The 12,914-nt window shown below is 44.8% G+C and overlaps 1 protein-coding gene across 1 annotated transcript in view; it reads right to left on the bottom strand.

The window, feature by feature from the left end:
* The window catches only part of LOC139066150 (zinc finger protein 568-like), a 36,839-nt gene extending 24,252 nt beyond the window's left edge, over positions 1–12,587 (bottom strand). The window contains exons 1-2 of the mRNA XM_070548202.1: positions 12,317–12,587; positions 12,061–12,173 (exon numbers count right to left, since the gene is read on the bottom strand). Coding sequence (XP_070404303.1) covers positions 12,061–12,070 — 10 coding nt within the window. The 5' untranslated portion in view covers positions 12,071–12,173; positions 12,317–12,587. The remainder of the gene's footprint in view (positions 1–12,060; positions 12,174–12,316) is intronic.
* Positions 12,588–12,914: the final 327 nt, after the last annotated feature.

The raw sequence follows: 12,914 nt of genomic DNA, 5'->3' as shown, positions 1-12,914 counted from the left end.
GGGGACTTCAATGCTCACATGGGCAATGACAGCTTGACCTGGAGGGGTGTGATTGGGAGGAACGGCCCACCTAATCTGGACTCAAGCGGTGTTTTGTTATTGGACTTCTGTGCAAGCCGCAGTTTGGCCATAACGAACACCATGTTCGAACATAAGGATGCCCACCGGTACACTTGGTACCAGGGCAGCCTAGGTCACAGGTCGATGATAGATTTTGTAGTCGTATCATCTGACCTGCGGCCGTATGTTTTGGACACCCGAGTGAAGAGAGGGGCGGAGCTGTCAACTGCTCACCACCTGGTGGTGAGTTGGATCAGATGGCAAGGGAACATGCCGCGTAGACCTGGCAGACCCAAACGCATAGTGAGGGTCTGCTGGGAACGCCTGGCAGAAGAACCTGTCAAGACGGTCTTCAACTCCCACCTCCGGCAGAGCTTTGACCACGTCCCGAGAGCAGTGGGGGACATTGAGTCCGAGTGGGCCTTGTTCCACTCTGCGATTGTCGAGGCGGCTGTTGCTAGCTGTGGTCGTAAGGTGGCCGGTGCCAGTCGTGGTGGCAACCCCCGTACCCGCTGGTGGACACCAGAGGTTCGGGGAGCCGTCAGGCTGAAGAAGGAGGCCTACAGGGCGTGGCTGGTCTGTGGGTCTCCGGAGGCAGCAGACAGGTACCGGACAGCCAAGCGGGGTGCAGCAGTGACAGTTGCCGAGGCAAAATCTCGGGCGTGGGAGGAGTTTGGTGAGGCCATGGAGAAAGACTATCGATCGGCTCCAAAGAGGTTCTGGCAAACTGTCCGGCGCCTCAGGAGAGGAAGGCAGCAACTCGCTCACACTGTTTACAGTGGGGATGGGGAGCTGCTGACGTCAACTGAGGCTATAGTCGGACGGTGGAAGGAATACTTTGAGGAGCTCCTCAATCCCACCAATGCGCATTCCGAGGAGGAACCAGAGCTGGGAGGCCTGGGGATGGACTGTCCGATCTCGGGGGCAGAAGTTGCTGAGGTAGTCAAACAACTACACAGCGGCGGAGCCCCGGGGGCGGATGAGGTTCGTCCTGGGTATCTCAAGGCTATGGATGTTGTAGGGCTGTCATGGTTGACACGTCTCTACAACATTGCGTGGTCATCGGGGGCAGTTCCTAGGGAGTGGCAGACCGGGGTGGTGGTCCCCATCTTTAAGAAGGGTGACCTGAGGGTGTGTTCCAACTATAGGGGGATCACACTCCTCAGCCTCCCTGGAAAGGTCTACTCCAAGGTACTGGAGAGGAGGGTCCGATCGATAGTTGAATCTCAGATAGAGGAGGAGCAATGTGGTTTTCGTCCTGGCCGTGGAACTGTGGACCAGCTCTATACCCTTGCAAGGGTGATGGAGGGGGCATGGGAGTTTGCCCAACCAATCCACATGTGCTTTGTGGATTTGGAGAAGGCTTATGACCGTGTCCCCAGGGGCACCCTGTGGGGGACGCTCCAGGAGTATGGGGTGGGTGGCTTTCTGTTAAGGGCCATTCAGTCCCTTTACCAGAGGAGCGTGAGTTTGGTCCGCATAGCCGGTAGTAAGTCGGACCTGTTCCCAGTGAGGGTTGGACTCCGCCAGGGCTGCCCTTTTGTCACTGGTTCTGTTCATCACTTTTATGGACAGAATTTCTAGACGCAGCCGTGGTGTGGAGTGTGTCGAGTTTGGTGGCAGGAGAATCTCGTCTCTGCTTTTTGCGGATGATGTGGTCCTCCTAGCTTCATCCAGCTCTGACCTTCAGCTCTTGCTGGGTAGGTTCGCGGCCGAATGTGAAGCGGCTGGGATGAGGATCAGCACCTCCAAATCTGAGACCATGATTCTCGACCGGAAAAGGGTGGCTTGCCACCTCCGGGTCGGGGGAGAGGTCCTACCTCAAGTGGAGGAGTTTAAGTATCTCGGGGTCTTGTTCACGAGTGAGGGTAGGAGGGATCGGGAGATCGCCAGGCGGATTGGTTCGGCGTCTGCAGTGATGCGGACGCTGAGCCGATCTGTCGTGGGGAAGAGGGAGCTGAGCCAGAAAGCCAGGCTCTCGATTTACCGGTCGATCTACGTCCCAATCCTCACCTATGGTCATGAGCTTTGGGTAATGACCGAAAGAACGAGATCGCGGATACAAGCGGCCGAAATGAGTTTCCTCCGTAGGGTGGCCGGGCTCAGCCTTAGAGATAGGGTGAGGAGCTCGGACATTCGGGAGGGACTCGGAGTAGAACCGCTGCTCCTCCGGATCGAAAGGAGCCAGTTGAGGTGGTTTGGGCATCTGGTCAGGATGCCTCCTGGACGCCTCCCCGGGGAGGTGTTTCGGGCATGCCCTGCCGGCAGAAGGCCCCCGGGTCGACCCAGGACACGTTGGAGAGGTTACATCTCCAATCTGGTCCGGGAACGCCTTGGGGTCCTGCCGGAGGAGCTGGTGGACAAGGCCGGGGAGAGGACGGCCTGGAGCTCCCTAATTGGGATGCTGCCCCCGCGACCCGGACCCAGATAAGCGGAGGAAGACGATCCCGATGCATCACGATTATTTCATTTTGATTTGTTTTCATCGATAAATAGAATTTATTTTTATTAAAAACGTAATTGATGCAACCTGCCATCCCTCAAAAGCTCTCCATTAACAGGTTAGAACAAAACATTTTAAACGTTTAAGAAGATTTAACAAAGTAAAACAATCTGTTTCCTCGTTCAACACCACGCCTCAGGCTGAGAAAAACACGCTTTGCAAAAACTCACAAAATCTAAAAAAGTACTGAAAACCTGCAGGACACATAATGTAATAATAAAATACATAATGGGTTCATATATGAGTGTTTAATGTCTCTGAGCAGCTCTAGAGTCAGATATTTATGCCACAGTTGAAGGGTGTCAGAAATAACACCAAATGAAATGTTAGACTTAGTTTATTTTATTTGAACCCAGCGGTTCATTTCTGAAATGTTGGAGAATGAATCAAGTTCTGTTTGATGCAGAAAATAATAAAACATAAAACAAATTCTACACTTCCAGTAATATTTAAGATGTGTGTTTTATTCTTTCTGATAATAACACCAGCAGAAGGCTGTGGGCTGGATTAGGATTAAATTACCCACCTGATGGATCTCCTTCACTAACCAGCTAACTACAAACCTTTCCACTAACCTGTCCTGTGTGACCCTCATGTCCATGTGACCCTCATGTCCATGTAACCCTCATGTCCATGCTGTCTCTGGAGGAGCAGATAGGAGACAAGATCTCCTGTAACTTAAAATGAACCAAAGCTTCCTCCCAGTTTCTGTTTCAGCTAAATTTAACATCAGTTTATCATCATGAAACAAAAGAATAACGTGGAACAAGAACTTCTATTTCTCTCTCCTTTTAACTTCTCCGTGTCCCTAAATAAAAGAGACGACGATCACGCTGCAGCCGCCATCACTCACCCCGCCCCCTCCCCAACACCGGATCTCCCAGCAAGGCCGGATTAACCATATGGGCAAGTGGGCAATTGCCCAGGGCCCACGATCTCTAAAGGGCCCAGGGCAGCAAGGGCACGAGCAAAATACTGTAGGCCTATCTGTAATCTCCCGCTTTATATTAAACTAGGGTGACCGTACGTCCGGTTTTCCCCGGACATGTCCACTTTTCACTCTGTCCGGACGTCCGGACTGGAGGTTCTTGTATTGATGAAAATGTCTGGCTTTTCATCCAGGAGCAGGGATCGAATTATGGGGGAGATGGATATCCTACACATCCAGGGGAGCCGGAAAAAAGTTTTCTACTGACATTACATCATTTATGGACTCTTGAGCAGAGAGCGGCACAGCGCATTGTTGCACAGCGCTCCAGCGCACGGTCCATTCTCAAAGTGGCGCAACCACAAAAACTATAATTAGCACACGATCGTTCATGTCTGCAGTGCACATGTTCTCTATTTTCTGTCTTATTTGCGCCTGAAGCGCGCTACTGCGGAGCTCATCACCTGTGCTGTGGTGGTTTCACCTCACTGACGCAGCATCGAAACGCGCTCTGCGCTTTGTGGTCAGGAGATCCCTTTGATCTGCTCAAAAGTAACTAATGAGGTGAAAAAGTAAGAATCCAGGCAACAGATTTTCTGTAGAGTTTAGAGGAGATGCAGGAAGATGAGAGACAGACAGGACAGGAAATAGTTAAATAAAAAAAGAAAACAAAACAAAGTGTTGAAAAGTAAAATGTAGGTAGATTTATCTCCACTACACGTTTTTACCAGTAAAAAACAATAAGTTATACACATGTCATATTTACACGTCTGATACAATTCAGATCACCTTCAAAACTCAGTCACACACCCAGGGCCGTTTCAAGACATTTTGGGGGCCAAGGCAAAATGACCCCACCCACCCCCCATAACTGGGCTCCCCAGAAGCCTCTGTGTAATTCATACCCTCTCCAGGAGTATTAGTTATACAGTGTTTATAAAAGCCCCTCAGACATTACTGACATGTTCTAATATTATCAGATGAAAAACTAAATTATCAGACATGCTGTCTCATCTGCTGCTTTTCTAAACTTGCAAAAAGTAACAAAACAATTTGAAAGCCACTATTTGTGGATTCTCTGAAAGTTTCCATGGAGTGTGGGACAACTTATTTTTTCATTGATCCTATCGTCTAATCTCACAGCTGAAACAAGCATCCTTGATAATCTGTGCACAGGAAGCGTACCGATGCTGTAGTAAAACAAAAGTTATAATTTATTATTAATAAAACCTTGTTGCAGCACTAAAGCAGAAAAATGAGATTTTGCATTAAATATGCTAAATATTTACATATGAATTGTTTTAGAGCCCTTTTATTGGCAGAATCTGATATTAATTTAGTTCTTACAAAAAAATGGGTCCCAACGTGGTTTGTGTGGCGTTGCCATAGTGTGACGTCATAGGCACAGATCCCCTGTCCTCTATTTTGGAAATGGAAATATGATCACCCTATATTAAACAAACTGTCCACCCGGGCTTTTGCGCTGCACAGAGACGCTTCGCTGCCTATGACTTTGAACATCAGTTGAGAGTCAGTCTCATGTAGGCTGACCAATGAAGAGAGGGCCTCAAGTTAAGACCCTCTCCTCATTGGTCAGTCCACACAAGGTGGGTCAAAGGCTACCCTGAGCGGGTTACGTGATGTCAGGCATTCAAGTATTGAGTATATTTACTGCATATTACAGTAAAATATTCTGCATGTGACCATATTATGGTGATCCTTGGGTCGTGATGATGGAGCTCTTGAATATTGTTGCCCAGGGCACAACAAAGTGTTAATCTGGCCCAGTCTCCCAGCATCACAACACTCTGTCTGACTAAGCGCTTCCAGGAGAAATAATAATTAAATTGTGAAAATAATAATGTGTGTTTGGAGGAGCGTCCTCCGATCCTCTCTCTTGTGTGAGCTGACAGTGTCTCTCTCTCAGTCGCAGATCAAGTGAGCGGAGCGCGCCGCATGACAACCCGCTCAATTAACATACCTTCACGGCCCAAATCCAACAGAACCAGTCGGCTGATTCGGTTCCGGTTAGGTCTCAGGTTACAACTCAAGCGCTCAGCCCTGCAGTACCACATTAAGGCGGAACCACTTGGTAAATATGGAGGACGCTCACTCTGACAGATTTGGATGCTGCGCTGGTGCCGCCGTTAAAAAACAAAACTACATTCCACTATAATCGATTATGGCGTACTCTTCTACGATGCAGAATCGTTTATGTCCGCATCCGATGCATCGATTATTTGATTATTTTCCTCAGCTCTAACGTGTATATACATATATATATATATATATATATATATATATATATATATATATGTATATACATATATATACATATACATACATATACATATATTAACATACATATATATATATATATATACATATATACAAATATATATACATTTATACATATATGTAATATATACATACATACATACATACATACATATACATTTATACAAATATAAATATACATACATATATACATAAATATGTAAGTATATATATGTATGTATATACATATAAATACATATATATACATATATATACATATACATATATATATACATATACATATATATATATATATATATATATATATATATATATATATATACACACATATATATATATATATATATACACACATATATATATATATATATATATATGTGTATATATATATATATACACACACACACACACACACACACACACACACACACACACACACACACACATATATATATATATATATATATATATATATATACACACACACATATATGTATACATATATATACAAGGGGTTGCATTACTTGATGTTTTTTAAAGTCGACAGTCAAGTAATGAAAATCGAGTCGACTTTGACTAGTCGTTGATGACGTCATACACCTGAAAGGGGGGGGGCAGGCAGTCGGTAGGTTCGCTGGAGTTTTTGACAATTAAAATTGCGCCCAAATCGAAAGAAAGAAAGAATTTTCTAAGTTAACACATCTCTTTTAACAACGGTAGTTTCTGCATCCTACTTCAGCCCTCTCCCCCTGCGCAGCAGCAGCAAACTGATGCGCCTGCAGCCTCTCGGAGTTCCTGCTGCTCTAAACATTAAAATAATTATTTCATTTTCTGTTCCTCACTTCTGATTACTTTCAATGGTGTCTGTTTGTTGCAACCAGCAGGTACAAAAACTAACTTGTTTTTATTTGACTATTTTTCTGTCCTGTCTGTTTATTATCTTCCTGCATCTCTTCTCAATCCTAAAGAAAAACTGCTACCTGGGATCATATATATTCACCTCATGAGTTACCTTTGAACTGCAGTTCTAAAAGATCTACCGACTGCAAAAACAGCGGAGTGCCGCTGCTCGCCGGCTGACTACAACGGGACCGTTTTTGCTGCGGAGTTCGTGCCGGAGCGGAGCGGAGATAGTGGAATCTTGGGGGTGCGTCACCGGAGAACAAAAAAGGTGAAGAGCCTCACTCCGCAGCAGAAAAACGCATCAGGCACAAATAAAAGACAGAAAACATGAAAGGAAATGAGCCGACATGAACGATCGAGTGTTTAATTTGTTTTTGAGGTGGTGACACCTGATGTGGCGGTGCTCAGGACACAGATGTCTGGAGACAATGATCAGAGCTTTGCATGCGCAAACTGGTTAAGATTAGGATGGGGGTGAGGGGAAGGTAAAATTGCAAGAGGGAAAAGGTCACAGTGTGGTTAAATGTCCGTTTTACCGCCGGTGTCAGTACCGACGCTCTGGCACAGCGCGTCGCCTCTGCCTCCCGACGCAGGGGCTCATCACCTGCTGGACGACTGCATCTTGTCAGTCATTATCACGTGACAGCGACTAGTCGATGACAGGCATAAAAAGTCACTACAGAGCCGTGAAGTCGACTAGTTCATACAACCCCTAGTTCATACAACCCCTAATATATACAGTGGGGCAAAAAAGTATTTAGTCAGCCACCGATTGTGCAAGTTCTCCCACTTAAAATGATGACAGAGGTCAGTAATTTTCATCATAGGTGCACTTCAACTGAGAGACAGAATGTGAAAAAAAAAATCCATGAATTCACATGGCAGGATTTTTAAAGAATTTATTTGTAAATCAGGGTGGAAAATAAGTATTTGTTCAATAACAAAAAATCAACTCAATACTTTGTAACATAACCTTTGTTAGCAATAACAGAGGTCAAACGATTACTATAGGTCTTTACCAGGTTTGCACACACAGTAGCTGGTATTTTGGCCCATTCCTCCATGTAGATCTTCTCGAAAGCAGTGATGTTTTGGGGCTGTCGCCGAGCAACACGGACTTTCAACTCCCTCCACAGATTTTCTATGGGGTTGAGGTCTGGAGACTGGCTAGGCCACTCCAGGACTTTCAAATGCTTCTTACGGAGCCACTCCTTTGTTGCCCGGGCGGTGTGTTTGGGATCATTGTCGTGTTGGAAGACCCAGCCACGTTTCATCTTCAAAGCTCTCACTGATGGAAGGAGGTTTTGGCTCAGAATCTCACGATACATGGCCCCATTCATTCTGTCCTTAACACGGATCAGTCGTCCTGTCCCCTTAGCAGAAAAACAGCCCCAAAGCATGATGTTCCCACCCCCATGCTTCACAGTAGGTATGGTGTTCTTGGGATGCAACTCAGTATTCTTCCTCCAAACACGACGAGTTGAGTTTATACCAAAAAGTTCTACTTTGGTTTCATCTGACCACATGACATTCTCCCAATCCTCTGCTGTATCATCCATGTGCTCTCTGGCAAACTTCAGACGGGCCTGGACATGCACTGGCTTCAGCAGCGGAAAACGTCTGGCACTGCAGAATTTGATTCCCTGCCGTTGTAGTGTGTTACTGATGGTGACCTTTGTTACTGTGGTCCCAGCTCTCTGCAGGTCATTCACCAGGTCCCCCCGTGTGGTTCTGGGATTCTTGCTCACCGTTCTCATGATCATTTTGACCCCACGGGATGAGATCTTGCGTGGAGCCCCAGATCGAGGGATATTATCAGTGGTCTTGTATGTCTTCCATTTTCTGATAATTGCTCCCACAGTTGATTTTTTTCACACCAAGCTGCTTGCCTATTGTAGATTCACTCTTCCCAGTCTGGTGCAGGTCTACAATTATTTTCCTGGTGTCCTTCGAAAGCTCTTTGGTCTTGGCCATAGTGGAGTTTGGAGTCTGACTGTTTGAGGCTGTGGACAGGTGTCTTTTATACAGAAAATGAGTTCAAACAGGTGCCATTAATACAGGTAACGAGTGGAGGACAGAAAAGCTTCTTAAAGAAGACGTTACAGGTCTGTGAGAGCCAGAGATTTTCCTTGTTTGAAGTGACCAAATACTTATTTTCCACCCTGATTTACAAATAAATTCTTTAAAAATCCTGCCATGTGAATTCATGGATTTTTTTTTTCACATTCTGTCTCTCACAGTTGAAGTGTACCTATGATGTAAATTACTGACCTCTGTCATCATTTTAAGTGGGAGAACTTGCACAATCGGTGGCTGACTAAATACTTTTTTGCCCCACTGTATACATATATATATATATATATTAGGGCCCGACCGATATGCTTTTTTTGGGACTGATACCGATACAGATATAAAATTTTTAACAAAGGCCGATAGCCGATATAATGGCCAATAAATCTACCTCACAAAAAAAGAAATAAATAAAAATGTTAAGATTAAACCCTTCATTCTCTGCCTTTTTGATGCTAACTTATATCTATATTACACAGTCTCAATAACTCACTAGGGTTTCCAAGTAATGCAACTAAGATTTATTTTGCAATCTCAAAAACAACAGAACACACAAACTCAGTCAGTATAAATCTAACATTCAAGTTTTTTGTTTTCTGAGTCTGTGGAGTTTTACACTTTTGTGTTTTGATCCTTTCCAAAGCCGACAGTATTAGGAAAATAACAATAAGATACGTTAAATGACTAGTATGTGGCAATGTGGCCTTATGTAAAATATAAGGCTGAAAAAATACAATAGATTTATTCTACTGTACAAAGGAATGTTTATTTTCTTGTATTACCCCCCCCCCCCCCCCCCTCCCAGCTAGGGACACTCAAAAGCCTGCCATCCATGGATTCTGTCAGTGTTTTGATCTGTTCACCATCAACATTGCGTGCAGCAGCAACCACAGCCTCCCAGACACTGTTCAGAGAGGTGTACTGTTTTCCCTCCTTGTAAATCTCACATTTGATGATGGACCACAGGTTCTCAATGGGGTTCAGATCAGGTGAACAAGGAGGCCATGTCATTAGTTTTTCTTCTTTTATACCCTGTCTTGCCAGCCACGCTGTGGAGTATTTGGACGCGTGTGATGGAGCATTGTCCTGCATGAAAATCATGTTTTTCTTGAAGGATGCAGACTTCTTCCTGTACCACTGCTTGAAGAAGGCGTCTTCCAGAAACTGGCAGTAGGACTGGGAGTTGAGCTTGACTCCATCCTCAACCCGAAAAGGCCCCACAAGCTCATCTTTGATGGTACCAGCCCAAACCAGTACTCCACCTCCACCTTGCTGGCGTCTGAGTCGGACTGGAGCTCTCTGCCCTTTACCAGTCCAGCCACGGGCCCATCCATCTGGCCCATCAAGACTCACTCTCATTTCATCAGTCCATAAAACCTTAGAAAAATCAGTCTTGAGATATTTCTTGGCCCAGTCTTGACGTTTCAGCTTGTGTGTTTTGTTCAGTGGTGGTCGTCTTTCAGCCTTTCTTACCTTGGCCATGTCTCTGAGTATTGCACACCTTGTGCTTTTGGGCACTCCAGTTATGTTGCAGCTCTGAAATATGGCCAAACTGGTGGCCAGTGGCATCTTGGCAGCTGCACGCTTGACTTTTCTCAGTTCATGGGCAGTTATTTTGTTGTATTTTCTTACGACCCTTTTGACTATTTTGAATGAAACGCTTGATTGTTCGATGATCAGGCTTCAGAAGCTTTGCTATTTTAAGACTGCTGCATCCCTCTGCAAGATATCTCACTATTTTTGACTTTTATGAGCCTGTCAAGTCCTTCTTTTGACCCATTTTGCCAAAGGAAAGGAAGCTGCCTAATAATTATGCACACCTGATATAGGGTGTTGATGTCATTAGACCACACCCCTTCTCATTACAGAGATGCACATCACCTAATATGCTTAACTGGTAGTAGGCTTTCGAGCCTATACAGCTTGGAGTAAGACAACAAGCAGGATGATGTGGACAAAATACTCATTTGCCTAATAATTCTGCACTTCCGGTAAAATGAATCGAGGAACTTAATGAATTGAAAAGTCGTCATTTGCATTCTTTTACTGTGTGGGCGTCAGAACGAGCCCCCGCACCGTGAGAACAAACATCCCAGCTCTAAAGCCGATCTTCATCCGCATACATCACATGTCACATGATCAGGAAGCAGAACATCCATGTGTTAGCAGGTTGTTTTGGGAGGCTGCTGTAAAAAAAGTGAGGCGAGTACCGGAAAAGCTTCTACCGATCACAATTCGACAACGGATTATGAAAGAACAGATAACACTCAAAACACGTGGATTCTTCCTGATGTGAGAGGTGAGTCTCCACTTTGTTTTGGTAGTGTTGGCGTTGACATCATCATAGAGCAACGTTCTGTGACTCTTAAAAAACAGTAAAAACGCTGAAAAACGCTGGCAGTGAAGAGCTTTTCTGATCAGGAAACGGCTGGCAGTGAATGAGTTAAACAAAAAGAAAATTCTAATTTGTGCTGCGCATCCGTAAAATAATCCATGTTTAGACTTCTTCTGTGTTCACAAATCAGTCAGTGAATCATGCCTTAATCAGTCACATGCACAAACCACGGCCCATCATCATTTATTGGACTAATGGTGGGCGAATGGAAAAACAGCCCAACCCTAGTGTGGGCTACCGGAGCTGCAATACTTACTCTGAACTGTGTGGTGCTAAAGAGTCGAATGTTTTTACACACTGGGCCTTTAAGCTCTAAACCACAGCGACATGCTGAAGCAACAGCAGTCATACGTGCTGTCAGCGCCGCTGCCGTCGTGTCTGCAGCATGCTGTCTCCCCAACTGTGATTGGTCAAATGATGATGCGTGACTGATGCTACAACAAAGGTAGGCTGTGAACAAGATGAAAACCTCTCCTGTCTCTGACTGATTCTCGTAGTGACTGAAACCCGACAGAAGACCAAATAGTTCCCACAGCTTCATCTCACCGCTCCCCATGGGGACGGGTCAAATGCAGGACGTAACTTCACCAGTGTGTGACGATGACTTTGGGACTTTAACTCCCCTCAAAACAAAAAATTCTTTGGATCAAAACGAGTCACATGACCACTATACTTGGCTTCAAAAATCATTCATTGGAGAGATCTCTTCACTCTAAAACTTCAAGGTTCTACAACAGTGTGTGAATGAGTGAATGACTGTGATGTAAAACGCTTTGGGGGGTTTAGAACCCCAGTAGTGCTAAACATATACAGATCATTATTTTAAAGATTGAACCTCATTCTCATAATTTCACTGTAATGTCCCACCATATACTGACAATATATTCATTCATTCACCAGTACCTGTGTCCATGCTGTCCAGGTCCAGGTGGTGAAGAACACACGATGAATCAGTCCCAGCTGATGGATGATCCTGAAGTGGTAGCAGGGTTTCTTTAGCCGTGTTTAGCTAACAGCTGCAATAGAAACAAAGCAGGAGAGCTGATTAAGATGCTGCTTCAGAACAAAGCAGGAGATTAAAGATCCAACGCTTTGGTTCTGGCCAAAGGAACAGCAGCAGATCCAGAGGGCAGGAAGTCTAGAGAAAAGCTTTTCTCACCCACAACCTGATTCTGGAGCTCCGATTGTCACGAAGACCGCAGAATATCTTCTCTGGTTCTGGAAAGAACTCCACCAAGTTGTTGAGGAGGAGAAGAAAGTTTCCACAGCCTGGTGAGAAGATTTCTGCAGCAGCAGCAGTTAGTCGCTTTAGCTGATCAACTCTCCCAGAGACTGAAGTGAAGACATTTTTACTGCAGAACCTCAAATATTCTCCTCACACACCAGAACAACAACAAGCTAGCTCTGTTAGCAGCTTCCGGTTTCTGCTTCTTCTGGTGGTCGGTGACCAGCGTAAAGGTACACTACCGCCACCTGCTGGAGCAGAAAACACACCTGTGTGTTCAGAATGGGACTAATAAAACACATATTTTTATTATTTTTAGCGGTTTCTTCAAAAGCCCTGACAAACGTAAGAGTAAATAAATGTTGCATTTGAGATGTCCTATCAATTCATTGTGACCAATTTTATTTTTCTCTTGATTTCATGACCTATAAACAAACTGACAAATATTTTCTGACAAATATTTTCTGTAAAGAATGTGGGAGAAACCTTTGATGTTTTGTTTTTCTTTGAAGCAGCTTCGAGAAGCAAACAA

Source organism: Nothobranchius furzeri, chromosome 2 (genome assembly GCF_043380555.1).
Source record: "Nothobranchius furzeri strain GRZ-AD chromosome 2, NfurGRZ-RIMD1, whole genome shotgun sequence".
NCBI lineage: Eukaryota > Metazoa > Chordata > Actinopteri > Cyprinodontiformes > Nothobranchiidae > Nothobranchius > Nothobranchius furzeri.
Note: the sequence above shows the minus strand (reverse complement) of the source record. Positions and strands in the feature narration are given on the sequence as shown.